Here is a 13658-nt window from a genome sequence, read left to right on the forward strand (position 1 = left end):
AGAGAAAGAAAGAAAGAAACACATGTCAGGCCTGCTGCAATCAAGAAGGTTTTAAGTGTATTCAGGCTTGGAAAAATTGAGAAGGCATGTTTGACAGTCAGTGTAATCCTCAGCTTGAAGATATCCACCCTGTTGAACACATGCACGTGCACAACTTTAAATAGATGAGTGATTCTTGGAAACTTTTCTAACACTATCCTTTTCTAATACCAGATGTCCAGTAGTCAGAGAAGACACAGGCTTAAAGCCCCAGTCACATCAGGCAATTAGCTAAACATTTGAAATTAACTTCAAGCAGATGACCAGCTCCAGTCTGAAAAACTGGGATATGACCCAATTATCTTTAGATCCTAACCAGACTCAGAGTACACATACATAGATAGGCACATGGGTGGGTATCTACAGGATCAGCATCATTGGTGACGCTGCCATCAGCTGTGGCACTTCATGGGCTGTGCTTGGAGAATTTGGGACTTTACCCTGCTACAGATGGGGTGGCAGAGACTGGTCTTGGGGGGCTGACTCATTCGTTTGATGCAGCCTCCGAAATTGCATCTCACTTGGGTGTAACTGTTGGAAATAGCTTAATTAATACAAATGGAAAAAAAGGATCAATTCCCTTTTTCTTTTTTCCTTTTACTTATCCTCATCCTTTCTTCCTTTTGGCTCCTATGAAGTATTTGTTCCATGCTAGAGCTAGAAACAAGATTGAGGTCTCCCAATATGGCTTGCAAGAGGCTTTTCCAAAAATAAAGTACTGTCTGGGAACTCCATGGAAACCCCCATCCTTTTTCATAAGATCCTTGAACTGTATTATTTTGCTTCTGACACAAAGTGCTCATAAAATCCTGTCTGTCTATCTCTGCCTGCTCAATACTGAAGGAGTTTCCCCCCTCACAAGAGGGGATGCCTTCCTCCCCTCTTACACTTGAGATTAGCAGTGAAGAAGCACACTAGGACATGACCACTGGGATGTGTAGATCAGGAGCAACAGAACTATTCCTTTTTCCTTGTTAAACACTATGAAACACGGTTTTGAGCACAGCATTAGCTTCCCCAAGTTACAGTGGATGAATATGCTCTGGAGAGTGACAGCTACTAAAAATGTTCCCCTTTGGCCTCTTAAATACTTGCTTGTTTGCCACAGGCACATTTAAGTCTGAGATTTAAGTAATAGCTGGGAAAATCTCCCAAAATGTCTCCTAGCCCATTTTGTAAAGAACATAATGTCTGAGTGCTGTGAACACAGCCTTTTCAGGAAAAAAATGATCAGAATTGATGGTGGGTTTGGGTCCAGTTTTGTTACGGCCCTTCATGTGTCTCCCTTCTTGCTGTTTCCCTCCACCCACAAGAGGTACTAATATTATGGTAAATATCACTTTGCAATTATGTTTATCTAAAAAAGGATTAAATAACATGCTTAGACATGAATCTGAAATTTCCACATTATAGCTGTGTCCAGCCCTTTCAGAAAATCCTGCTTTGTAATAAGTTTTGTTTGAAATTCTAATCTTAGTTTAGAGATAGGATGAATTTGCAGGCATCCAGAGATGTCATGCACTCAGCACAAGGCTTCCACAAAGACACAGAGCTGATAAGCTGTATTCGGATAGCATGGATGAACTCTTCCCCAGCTGGCAGTAGATCCATCAAACATGAAAGAGCAGAAACTGCAAACTAAGTGCGTCTGTTACCCTGAACCAGATTCCCCACCCCCTGTTTCATGCAAAAGCAGCAGAGTAAAAATAGTCTCTATCATCAAAATACATGTAATTAGTGCTTCTCATCCAATATTACTAAGTTGAATAGTGAAATCTGTTCATTATATGCCCTTTCCTGGAGCAGGAGTTTCTTCCGAGGCTCTGGGAAGAGACCAATTTGGTATTGTTTCTTCGCCTCCCTGTCATAATTTATGGAAAGGCTGTAAATCAGTTTCTAGGTAGGTTGAACATGGTTACAGTATGTGTCTAGCTGTGTTGTTAATTCACTGGAGTGTTCTTTTCCCTAGGCACTTCTCCCCTCTGGCTCGCTGGATATTTCTCTAATGACTTTTTTTTTCTGTGGGAAAACTGTCTGCTGATCTATCTCTCTATGATGATTCTCATTTCTGATTTTATAGGCCAGACCAGCCTCTGAATAGGCTGAGTATAGAGGTGAACACTTTGCCTCCTCTAGTTAGTGGAGATATGGATGATCCTTTTCCTGCTCTTTGCCGAAGTGCTATGATGAGTCACCAGACGGAGGTATCAAATGGTTTAAGTTCACTGATGGGTGAAATCACAGGGTTGGAGCTCTTCCTACTAGTTCCTAACCTGCAACACAGCGTCCAAATGACTCCCTCCAGTTGTGGTGGAAGAGCTGGTGGGAAGCTTCAGTGCTGTACTTCGTATCACCAAGGCATTGGGGAAAACGTAAATAAGGGTTTGGGCTCCTTAGCATCTTCCTGTTGCATTGCTCCATTTTTTCCCCATAGGTCTACCTGTAGCAGACTACACTTAAAACAGCAGAGATTTCCAAACATCTGAGCTGTTCCCAAGCTCAAGAGAGTCCCAGAGCAAGATCTGCTAACCTGATCCTCAGCAATCAGGCAACGCTCTGTGCTTTCCTGGATGTCATTGCTCTCTTTCCTCTGCTCAGTCTCATCACAGATTTCCATACAACAGGGTTTTTGGCTTGTATCAGGTGAGACATTCCCACCTAGGAACCATGCATGGTCTGGATGTGGGTTGCCCCAGACATGTTCCACAGACTCTTCTAAATGCACAGGATGGACAAGGCAACCTTATTTTAGGAAAGCTGTGGATTTAGATATATGGATGGTCTCACAGGTAGGCCATGCCATTTTTTTCATGTCATTTTGCAGTGTAGGCAGAACGTAAGAGCAGGCTCTAGGAACAGGTAAAGCTGTCTCTTGTGGCAAAGTGCCGGAGACAGCAAAACCCCAGAAGCTAAGAGAGGATAGGTACTTCTACTGCTGGTTCAATGATACCTGCCGTTTCTCTTCTCTTCTTCTGTTGGTATCTGGAGCAACGAAGATAGGTATTGATGGAATCAAGGGCTTTTCATTCCATTTCCTTGTCCAAACTGTGCTTTTTTCTCTAATGTTGCAGGAGCCAGAAGGGTTCTGGCTGGTTTCAGCCTCAGAGTAGTATGATAGAATTTTGTCTTCTCTTCTGAGAAGCCCAGAGCTGGCTTAGAAGGCTGTATCACTAGCTGAAAGTGATTTTTCTTCTGATCTGTGAAATAGAATGTTTTTGTACTTTCATCTTTGTGTTTCCAGGTCCCCTTGCTTACAAGTGATTGATATCTCTGCTGCAGAGTGAGGATTAAATTAAGATTATGTCATTGATGAGGATAGATACTATCTCTCTTCTTAAAATCATATTATGGAATAACTAGCAACTCCAAGCCCTCTGATCTCAGATGCCAAGACCTGGAGAAGTAGATGGCCCCAAACCCAAATGATTCACCATGAAAATCTGCAGTAAAGACTCTTAGAACTGAGAGCAGTCAGAGACTCTTAGAACCTCACATTCCTGCCTCTGATGGAGAAGTCTAATGGTCATAGACGGTATTTCTAAAAAAGGAAGGGCCTAATCTAGCTGGTACAATAAAACCACATGTAACTATTAAATATGAATCTCTAAGTTTCTGCTTTTCAAAGAATATGCTGCTTTGGGGCATATGTAACTGCAGTAGTTAAGGGTGGCGGTTCTGGACCATGTCATTTACACTAAGCTGCATTAGTTCCTTAGTTACATGGTTAAATATTTTACTGGATGTTCACGTGATATTTATGGCTGTAAGCTGGTACAGCCAGAAAACCCTGAAGTAAATTAAAAGGAGAGTTAAGAAATGTCATGGGAATAGCTATGAGATGCTCTTATGGGCAGTGCTAGCTGGTGCTGTTCATTACTTATTTATACTTTTTATCCAAAGGTTATATAATTGTGTAGGGTATTTATATATTAAATGGGCTAATATACATACAAGGGAATGAATGCACTGGGCAGTGAACTGTGCAACATGGTAATACACGAGCAGAATGTTGCATTGTTATAAAGGAATTCACAGGATGAATAACTCAGTGTTCAATGAAAATGAGAGAAAGCATCTTGCACATTATGAATGTCAATCATACCAAATAAAAATTTATTTTAAAATACATTTTTTATTAGAAATTTATATATTTTTTAATGACCGCTTGTTTGTTGTCTCTTCAGAATGCGGCTTATTATATGAGGGAAATAAACAGCTTTTGCCAGGAATGTCTGTTATGTTTGCATGGGTAGTATCTAGCAGCAGACAGATGCTATCGATAGGGAATAATTAATAATAACTATATAGTAAATAAATGAAGACTTTTCTAAAAATCTCTCTTCTCTTGAAGGATTACATTTGGAAGCTTCTCTGAACTCCAACAGCTTCCTACAAGCCAATACTCCAAACTGTCCTGCCAAAACAGCATCAGCAAGTTGATAATTTGTAAGAGTGAGAGAACTTCTGCCTCACAACAATCTTTTGATATTCTGAAAACCTGATAATCTTTCCCCACAGTACCACATAAAGGTCAGTTCTAGTGGAGAGAAAACAGAGCAGTAAAAAAAAAATGTGGAAATGATTGGGATGTTTGCATGGCAAAGAAGAGTTTGATTTACAGTTTTGTTTTCAGACTTTTTTTAGTACTTCGTTAGTTTTGCCTTTGAAAGAATTTCTTTCCAAAGAAATTAAAGAGGTTTTCACATGCCATCATGGAATTCATATGAGAGGATTTACATTATTAATTTTAAATTAGGCTTTTGAAAGATATTACTCAAGGATATAAATGAGTACATGTGCTGAAATTACTTTTGCTTTTAAACACATTTTATGGGAGAATCATTGCTCCGGAGAGATTTTAACAAGTAGCTCTGTGGTTTTACTAGCTATTTTAAAGCTGATTTCTATTGGCAGTGTCAAGCTGGTGACAGTGGGCCATAGTGCTTGCAGGGGAAGCATACTCCAACTTTTGCCACTAGATAATGGAAACATGATAATGAAAACATGGCCTTTGTCCATAGCTTTTTATAAAGGTAGTTCTTCACTTCAAATATATTATGCCTCTATTTGTGATAAAATGCCTACACAGCTTGTGTAAAATGTATGCATGGTGTTTCCTTCATCTTCTCATGACATGTTAGCAGAATTGTATGTGAATGTATTGGCATCTTTTCATAAGAAAGTACTAAAGCCCATTGCTTAGGATGCAAAAATAACACAATTAATTAAACCAATCGATTTATTGCAAAAGAAGTTTGAAGAAATATGTTTTACATATAATAGGATGCCAAATCCTTTGGGCCATATTCATGCTGGTACTAATTGAATTCAGTGGAAGTGTATTAATTTACAGCAGAAGTGTTCTGCTAGTTTACACTAACCTGAAAGAGGCTTATTCAAGTACTTGAAAAGCTTTTGATACTATATTCTTTCAGCAGAATGATTCAGCTGGGAAAAGCGGGCACGCTGTTGCAAATAGAGAGCTTTTTCAGGTCTGCAATGAAATTGGAACTTATAAACACTTGAGATACTTCTTTTGCATATCAATTTGCTTAACAAAGCCATGCTCTCTCCCTGCAGGCTTTGCCTTGCTTATGCCCTTGGCTTATCAGAGCTATCCCAAGCTCCTATGAGGAAGTTTCCTGCCTTGCAGGAAATGCCTGTGGATCAATGTGTTGTCTTTGGTTTATACACGGATAAAAATCCCACACTGATTGTCTATCTCTACCTCTCAGAGGATCCTTGAAGCTATAAAGTTAGCAATCAAAAAGACAGACATCTAGTTCAAGCTCATTGCCTGGATTCCTTCTGCATACTAGGGTGGAAGACAGGCACTTCCAGTGGGAGAATCATCCCTTTGACTGATGTGATGTGGATCTTTGCCTGACATTGAAAAATACACACCTTTGTTCTTTAGAAAACTTTATTCTGAACAGAAAGGAAATGAACCTTGATTGTTTGTACAATAGGCTTCTTTAAAGAAAAGATCACATGTGTCTGTGCATGTAAGCACACACACACACTGCCAACATACTGTATATCAAATAGAAAACTTATCCATGTGGTTTTAAGAGGCCTTTGTAACAAAGCAAAGGGAGTATGAAGTTAGTTACAAAGGACTCTTTGAAGTAACATGTAATATTAATCTAAAACAAGTTTGAATTTAGAAAAACTCAGCAACAAGCTCAGCTGAAAATTAGGAATTCTCACACCTAATGACTTGATATATTTCCCTAAAAAAAAAAAAAAAAAAAAAGAAAAGAAAAAAGAAAGAACTTTCCTATTTGGTAAGTGTATTGTTTGAAATATCAAGTCCAAATAATAAATCCCTGAAGTGTAAATAATAATTAGCAGAACACAAGTAGTGCAGGCAAAGATATTCCTAAGGAGATTCTCATAGTCCTTCAAGCTGCAATTGCCTGGAAAATATCATCAAAATAATTCACCTTAGATGAATTCCAGCATCCACCGTGCTGATGTAGAACCCCAGCAACACGAATAGATGGAGAGTTCTCATTTAAATGGTGGATTTTGAGGAGGAAAGGCTTCCCCTTGCTGCTTGTCAACAGTGCTGCTTCATGGCAGTGGCCTGAGGACTTGCTCCAAAAAGTGCTTAAAACCCCTACAGTGTGTTTCCCAGCACAATTAAGTTTTTGCTCAGTAATAAACACGAAGGTTGTATGGGATATTAGTGGTTTAGAAGAAGCAGTAATACCTGTTATGAGTCTGATGAAAGGTCACATATAGGAAGGGAGCAGTCTCTTCTCTGCCAGCCATTGGACCTGTCTCAAGGATGGGGAAAGATAACCCACTGGTTGCGAGTCAAAGGTTGAGAAATGCTGTTGTGGCTCTACAAGCAGCTGCACAAGAAGTTTAGTGCTCAAAGGGGGCCTACAGGAAAGATGGGGAGGGACTTCCTATCAGGGAGTGTGGTGACAGGACAAGGGGTAGTGGTTTTAAACTTAAAGAGAGTAGATTTAAATCAGATATTATGAAAAAATTCTTTGCTGTGGGAGTGCTGAGGCACTGGCACAGGTTGCCCAGAGAAGCTGTGGCTGCCCCATCCCTAGGAGTGTTCAAGGCCACGTTGGATGGGGCTTTGAGCAACCTGGTTTAGAGGAAGGTGTCCTTGCCCATGGCAGGGGGGCTCAACTAGATAATCTTTAGGATTTCACAGAGATGATTTTCCTCCATCCATAGCTAAAAGAAATATACTCATGATCAGTGCTTGCATTCAAAGCTCACTCACAAAAGGAAGAACTTTATAGTTCTGGAGCATAATATCGCAATAATGAAAACTTGCTTAGTTTAATGCTTAAAAAAAAAGAACCAATGCCAGAACATGATGACACTACAGTAAATGTTCTCCTGAAGAGGAGGGGTGGTATGATAGAAAGCTAGAGAAAACCAGGAAGGAAAGGAGAGTGAGTGCAGATCTGTGTCAGAGAGGAAATGGAGCAGAGGGTATAGAGCTAAATCAGGAAGGAGTGGGAGGCTACAGGCAGAATAAGGAGCATTCAGCAACACAAGCAGGAGCTTCAAAGAGTGTATGATATAAGGAAATGGAAGTAATAAAAAGCAAGGAAGCTGTGGCAAGAGAATAAGGGCTGACCAGCAGAAGAGACAGTGTGACAAGTAAAAGAAGCAAAATCTCCAGGCTGACGATACCTCTACCACATGCACCACAGCTTAAGGGAACTGCTTGCTCCTCAAGGGCACACATTTAAGACCTTTACATGAAATGAAATTTATTTCAAAGTCTCCATCCCTTTTGCACCCTTCTTAGTAACAAAACAACTGTGCTGCTGTTGGGAATACCCTGCTCCATTAGAAGAAAACACAAAAAAGCAAAGTTCAGCTTAAGCCCTTGGTAAGTATATGCACAGTGGCTATAATGTGAGGAGATCTGGTATGTCTATAGCAGTTGGTTTATGGTTGCTATTTCTCTTGAGATTTGTGTATGTTCAATAGGATTAATGGCTTCAGCAATGAAATAGTGCTTTTAAACCTTCTAGGCAGCTGTGGGATACGTTACAACAATCATCAAATATTTTGACCATCATTAATGTTCCACTAGGGCCAATACTCCTGCACATCTCCATCAAAATGAATGAAGCAAGCTGGTAGGTTTTTCTCATGCCATATTATATTTTTCTACATGTTTAAACAGCAGTATTAAGTTCTATAGCTCTGGAAGGATGAGCAGAGAAGGTGATTCTTATGCCTGTAATGGCTCTGTAACAAATGTAGGAGGAAAGAGCTACTAATCTGGCCTCTCTTATGTACTACAAAGATACCTGACACAACGTAGTGGGAACCAGGATCTCAATGAACTAGTTGTCACCACTTCAAATCAATCAGGATTGCATCGTCATCAAAGATACACAGATAAACAAAGTTACTTGTACTTCATCTTCATACTGACTGAGTTTGACAGCAATGAATCCAATTAGCTTTTTGCTGAAGACAGTGAAATTAAATTAAGAATGATTCTGGCCTTTTGGTTTTGAAATCTGTGTAACAACATATACTTCCACTGGAAACATCTGCTTTATTTTTTTTATTTTCTTTGTATGACAAAGGTCGACAAAGGGAATTAACCCAGAAAAGAGAAAAAACTTTTCACAGCAGTAGACAGGGAAATCACAGAAGTACTTCCCCTCATACAATGTTCAAGACGGAGGGTTTTTTATTTAGTTGTGTCACACAGCTTTTATTTCCAATAGTTAAATGGGAAAAACATAAACAAACAAAAATAAACCACTATATCATTTTACACTAACAGATGAAATGAAATGCTATTTTAAGTCCTACAACTTCTCCAAAATTCATAGCTTTTTTTGGTACCAAGTACTCTGCCTTTTGTTCTTTTAATTACACTAGAAATAGGCTTAAGTGCACCTTATGATCTTCCTATATCTTATAACAATACATGAATAAGAATCACATTGAGTACTACTAATGAAGCTGATGTCTCAAGCTGTGCCTTTGGAATTACGTCTGTGAAACTCCTTCTGGAGGTTTACTCTCCATTGTGCAGTTGTCATGGTTCAGAATCTAGCCATATGCATTAGTCAGGTGCAGGCAAGCTTTTCAAAGCTGTATGATGTAAATACACATCTAAATTCACCTAAGTTCTTAAAAATATAGTAATAATCTGAAAATCATACCTTCTTGGACTAGATCTGATGTAGAGAGATGCCAGAAATGTGTAAAGGAAAAGAAAGATTGTCCTAGGATAAAAAATAATGTGAAGGACTAAAACCATACAAAACGATTAGTGGTTGGCTAATTATATGCCATTTTATGTAGAAAATTTTAGTGGACGTGTTTAAAAGATTGGCTAATATAAAGTTTATAAATTTATATTGATTTGAATACAAAGTCTTAAGATACTGTACAAAATTCCTCTATAAGCCTATCAAAACATGCATAGTTACAGGATGATTTGCATATTTGATGGAACAAATACGGATTTAGGAACTGACTGTAGGGATAATCCATCACTGCCTTCTGAAAAATAGTACTGTGACAAATATCATGTGCTAACTGAAGTGAAGGACAGGAAGAGTTTCCTTATTCTGGTAGAATTCCTTTCGCTCTTTCACTGCTCCTCCACAACAAATTGCAGAGCAAAGTTTATGCCTTTGGAATGCAGCAGATTGCCCCAAGTGTTACGGGTTTGGATTTGAGTTTTTTCATTTTCCCCCTCTGGGGACAGAATGCTTCTGGGGATCTCTTGTTTCCTTGACAAACTGCACGATTTGATTGCCAGTTCCAGCATAAGATATGCAGTTCATAAGACCAGTGCATTCTTTTGCTCTCTGTAAAAGAAAATAAAGTTACTAAAAAGTCTAAGGAAATGCCACATTCCTAGGAAATAAAAAATGCTGCCTGTGTGTGCATATGTGTGTGTGTGTGTGTGTGTGTGTGTGAGTGAAGTTTAATAGCTTTTGAATGAAGTGACATTTTTATTGCTTTGAGACATACATGTATTGCATTGGGTTTTATTATTTTGGAAGATGGAAGTGTGAAGAAAAAATCTCTAAAAAATAAAAGTGATGTTACATTGAACAGGAACTATTTGCATTTCATTTGTTTCAAAATAAGCTATTAAGATGCATCATGCGATTCTTCACATGTCAGCCCGCACAAATGAAGCAAAGATGCCGTCTTCTTGAGAAAGTAGGTTCTCAGGCGTATCACATTCTAAAATGTTCCCTCGCTTCATGACGATGACCAGGTCTGCAGTTAGGATGGTGTGAACCCGATGCTGCCATAAAGAAAAGCATACAGAAGTTGTCATTATGATAATTCTCAATGCAGTTCATTAATGGACTTAATCCAAGGCATACCAGGTTGGTGGCAGGCTATCCTTGTTTACAGTCCTTGTACTATACAACTTTAATCTGAAGAGATCTCCACTTACTTTACAGCATCTGTCACAAAACCTGAAAATACTTCACTTTTGGTCCACTAATTGCCATCATGTACAGCGCAGCTGCTGGAATAAATCCTACAGCATCATCGAAATACATCTTCCCCTTTAGGAAATATGGGTGAAAAATATCCTGGGTATGCCTGCAACGTCAGGAGGCTTAGTGTCCTGCTCCACTCCTTGGTCTCTGTACCCTGCTATGTATCTATCTTATGGCACTCCTGGGCTGTCTCCTTCTGTAAATTAATTAGCTCCCTCTGAGATTAAATTTGAGTGTGCTACAGTCAATAGTTAAGCCCTATAGGCAACAGGAATGTAATGAGCCTGAGTTTATTTCAATGCCATATGAATACAGCCAGTCAGGTACAGACAGGGCGAACTCTAAAAGTGGGATATTTCACTATATAGATTGAAAGTCAGGGATTGGTCCAGTGGGTGGATTCCTTTAACATGATAGATTCAATCTTAGCTGCATGTCTAAGCTTTAGTTAAATATGATTAGCATAAATAGTCTTGAAATTAAACAAACCCAGGAACCACACAATAAACACCTTCTTGCACTGTCATCTCTGAAGCCGTGCAGTAGAAAGGAAGCAGAGTGAAGAGAAACTAAAGAGTTAAAAATAACTACCAAAGAGCCAGAAGTCTCATGAACAGTGTGGACTGAGAAAGTCTACTTGTGAGTCTTCACCAAAGTGGTGAACAGGCCATCCTCTTTGAGGAGCAGGTTTGAGGCAGTGTCACATTCAACTAGAAAGCCCTCAGAAAGGACTAGGACAATATTGGCATCCAAGATGTGAGATACGCGGTGCTGGAAAAAAGAAAAGAAAAACAGATGGGTGAAGGAAGGATCAGCCATGAATGAAGAGACGAAGGAAATGAAGCCAGCTTTGTGATGAAAGCTAAATATTAACACGTGCTATTTTGCTTGGGGCACTGACTTTGGAAAGGCAAAGCAAAAGAAAAGTGAGATTCCAGTCAGAAGGACAATGCTGGAAACTTAAATGACATGTAACTGAAGGAGATTATGCTTGCTGATAGCATCTTCAGCATTTACACATCCAAGAACCTTAGAGCCTATTGTAAAGGAGCTAAGTCGTTTGCCTGACACAAACTAGTCACTAACAGGCTTAAAGCAGAGTCCAGGAAGCATAGCTCTAATCTCTAATCACAAGAGTTGATTCCAGACAAAGCAAATCTATTTTATCTTGTGGATGAAACATCCATTTGTTGAGCAAGCCTGCTGTTCCACAAGGTGGAACTATTCTTAATGGTATCCACCTTATGTGTGTGCACGTGTATGCATACCTGCACGCATATATGGAACTTTTGGGCTCTAGAAATTGCAGGAAAACAGGCAAAAAAAAAATAAAAATCATAACCCCTTAGTTGAACAGATACCAGTTTTTGAGCAATTTCCATTGATTCCAATTTTTAAAATCTTTATCACAAACCCAACTTTTTATTCTGAAAGACAGAAAAGATAATCCAACTTGAGAAACCACACCTAGAAGGTTTTGAAATCTCATGTCCCTTTATAAATTTGTGCCATCATTGTAAGCATTATACATGCATAGACTTTCAGAAGTAAATTTCAAATCTAGATTTTGATGCAATTTTCAATCAAGGTTTAACGCATGGGTTTGGTTCCAATTTTTTAGGAAGAATGAGCTCAGATTTTCTCAGATACAGTGTAGAGGCTGAAGTTCTCTGTAAAGTCCTTCCTCAGGGAAACAGTGTTTTAGATTTGGCCCACTTAGTAGCAAGATAGCATTTACCACAAAATTTCAGGTTGATTGTCTTGACTTGTTCTAGTACCTGCAAATATTCTGACCTTGTGTTCTAGTTTTGTTTTGTGATGTTTTTGGTTTTATCTAGTGATACTTAGTGGTGAAAGGCAAGATTAACAGCCTGAAGAATGAGGAAAGAGAGCATTTGCTGGCATCAGTACTTACTGCTATTGTTACAACTGTGCGGTCTGCAAAGGCAGTCATCACAACCTTCTGCAAAATGTTTTCCTAAAGAACCAAAAAGATTTACTTCAGTTATTTCATCCTTTCACACATCCAGTAAACATCTAGTAACATTCATGTACATATCCTTTTAATTCATGTGTCTTTAAGCATGTAGGAGAGAGGATGTTCCATGCTATCTATCATCTGTGCACTAGATTCTCAGCAAGGAAATGCCACACCTGTGAAAGCAGGGATTTTCTAGAACATTTCATCTTTTTTCCTCTTACTATAGGCATCAATCCCCAAAACATATCAACAGCAATGGATGAAACCAAATGCAAGAGAAAAGCAAAAAAGCTGTCATTTTTTTTCTGCTGATATTTAGGGAAGATGCCTCTTCTCTTATACATCCACACATCAATGGTACTAATTGTGATACTCACTGTGGCCATGTCAATAGATGCTGTGGCTTCATCCATGATAAGAATACTGCTCTTGCGGACAAAGGCTCTGGCCAGACAGAAGAGCTGCCTTTGCCCTACACTGAAGTTCTCTCCTCCTTCTGTGACCATTGCATCTGTAATAAAGTCAGTTACTTTGAATGTAACACCACAGAAATGCTGTACGTTCATACAGAGAGGACCCAGTGATTTTGAGTGGGCACCATGAAAGCCCTGATTGAGCAGAGTTCCAGTAAAACACAGTAAGCATAATCTTGACTGTACACTGGAAGGGAATGATACCAAAAAAAGTGAGCACAACTTCTTCGGAAAGGAGTAATATACCATTAAGCAAATAGTTGGCGCAAATAGTTAGCAAATCTGGTAGGCTGCAGGATAATATCTTAGTAATATGAAATTCACTTAATATGAAAGAAATATGTGAGTTTCCTTCATGAACCAGAACTGAAATGGTAAGGAAAATACTTTGTCAGTGTTCTAGACAAGAGCTACAGCTCTGCTGGCGGAGCCAGATTCTGCGGAAAGTACGAAGGTAAAGCTGCTCTCTTAACTCTTTGATGACTAGTCACACCACTATGGTGCTGAGGATTTTTCTGCAATGAGTGGAAAGCCAGACTACTCTTCAGCTTTTTAGTAAGAATATTCTCTTTAGCATGGAGACTGAATATTCATTAGGTGCCTGTCAACTCCTATATGATGGTTCAGAGTGTAAGATCTCTGCATTTGTTTATATGTGTGCACTCTCTTGCATGCATGATTTCACTA

The 13658-nt window shown here is 39.1% G+C and overlaps 1 protein-coding gene across 1 annotated transcript in view; it reads right to left on the reverse strand.

The window, feature by feature from the left end:
* Window positions 1-10019: 10019 nt before the first annotated feature.
* Window positions 10020-13658, reverse strand: part of LOC104402776 (ATP-binding cassette sub-family C member 9) — a 70616-nt gene continuing 66977 nt past the window's right edge. The window contains exons 37-39 of the mRNA XM_010010745.1: window positions 12876-13009; window positions 12433-12495; window positions 10020-10312 (exon numbers count right to left, since the gene is read on the reverse strand). Coding sequence (XP_010009047.1) covers window positions 10175-10312; window positions 12433-12495; window positions 12876-13009 — 335 coding nt within the window. The 3' untranslated portion in view covers window positions 10020-10174. The remainder of the gene's footprint in view (window positions 10313-12432; window positions 12496-12875; window positions 13010-13658) is intronic.

The sequence above is a fragment of the Nestor notabilis genome, unplaced genomic scaffold, assembly GCF_000696875.1.
Source record: "Nestor notabilis isolate BGI_N333 unplaced genomic scaffold, ASM69687v1 scaffold9283, whole genome shotgun sequence".
Taxonomy (NCBI): Eukaryota; Metazoa; Chordata; class Aves; order Psittaciformes; family Psittacidae; genus Nestor; species Nestor notabilis.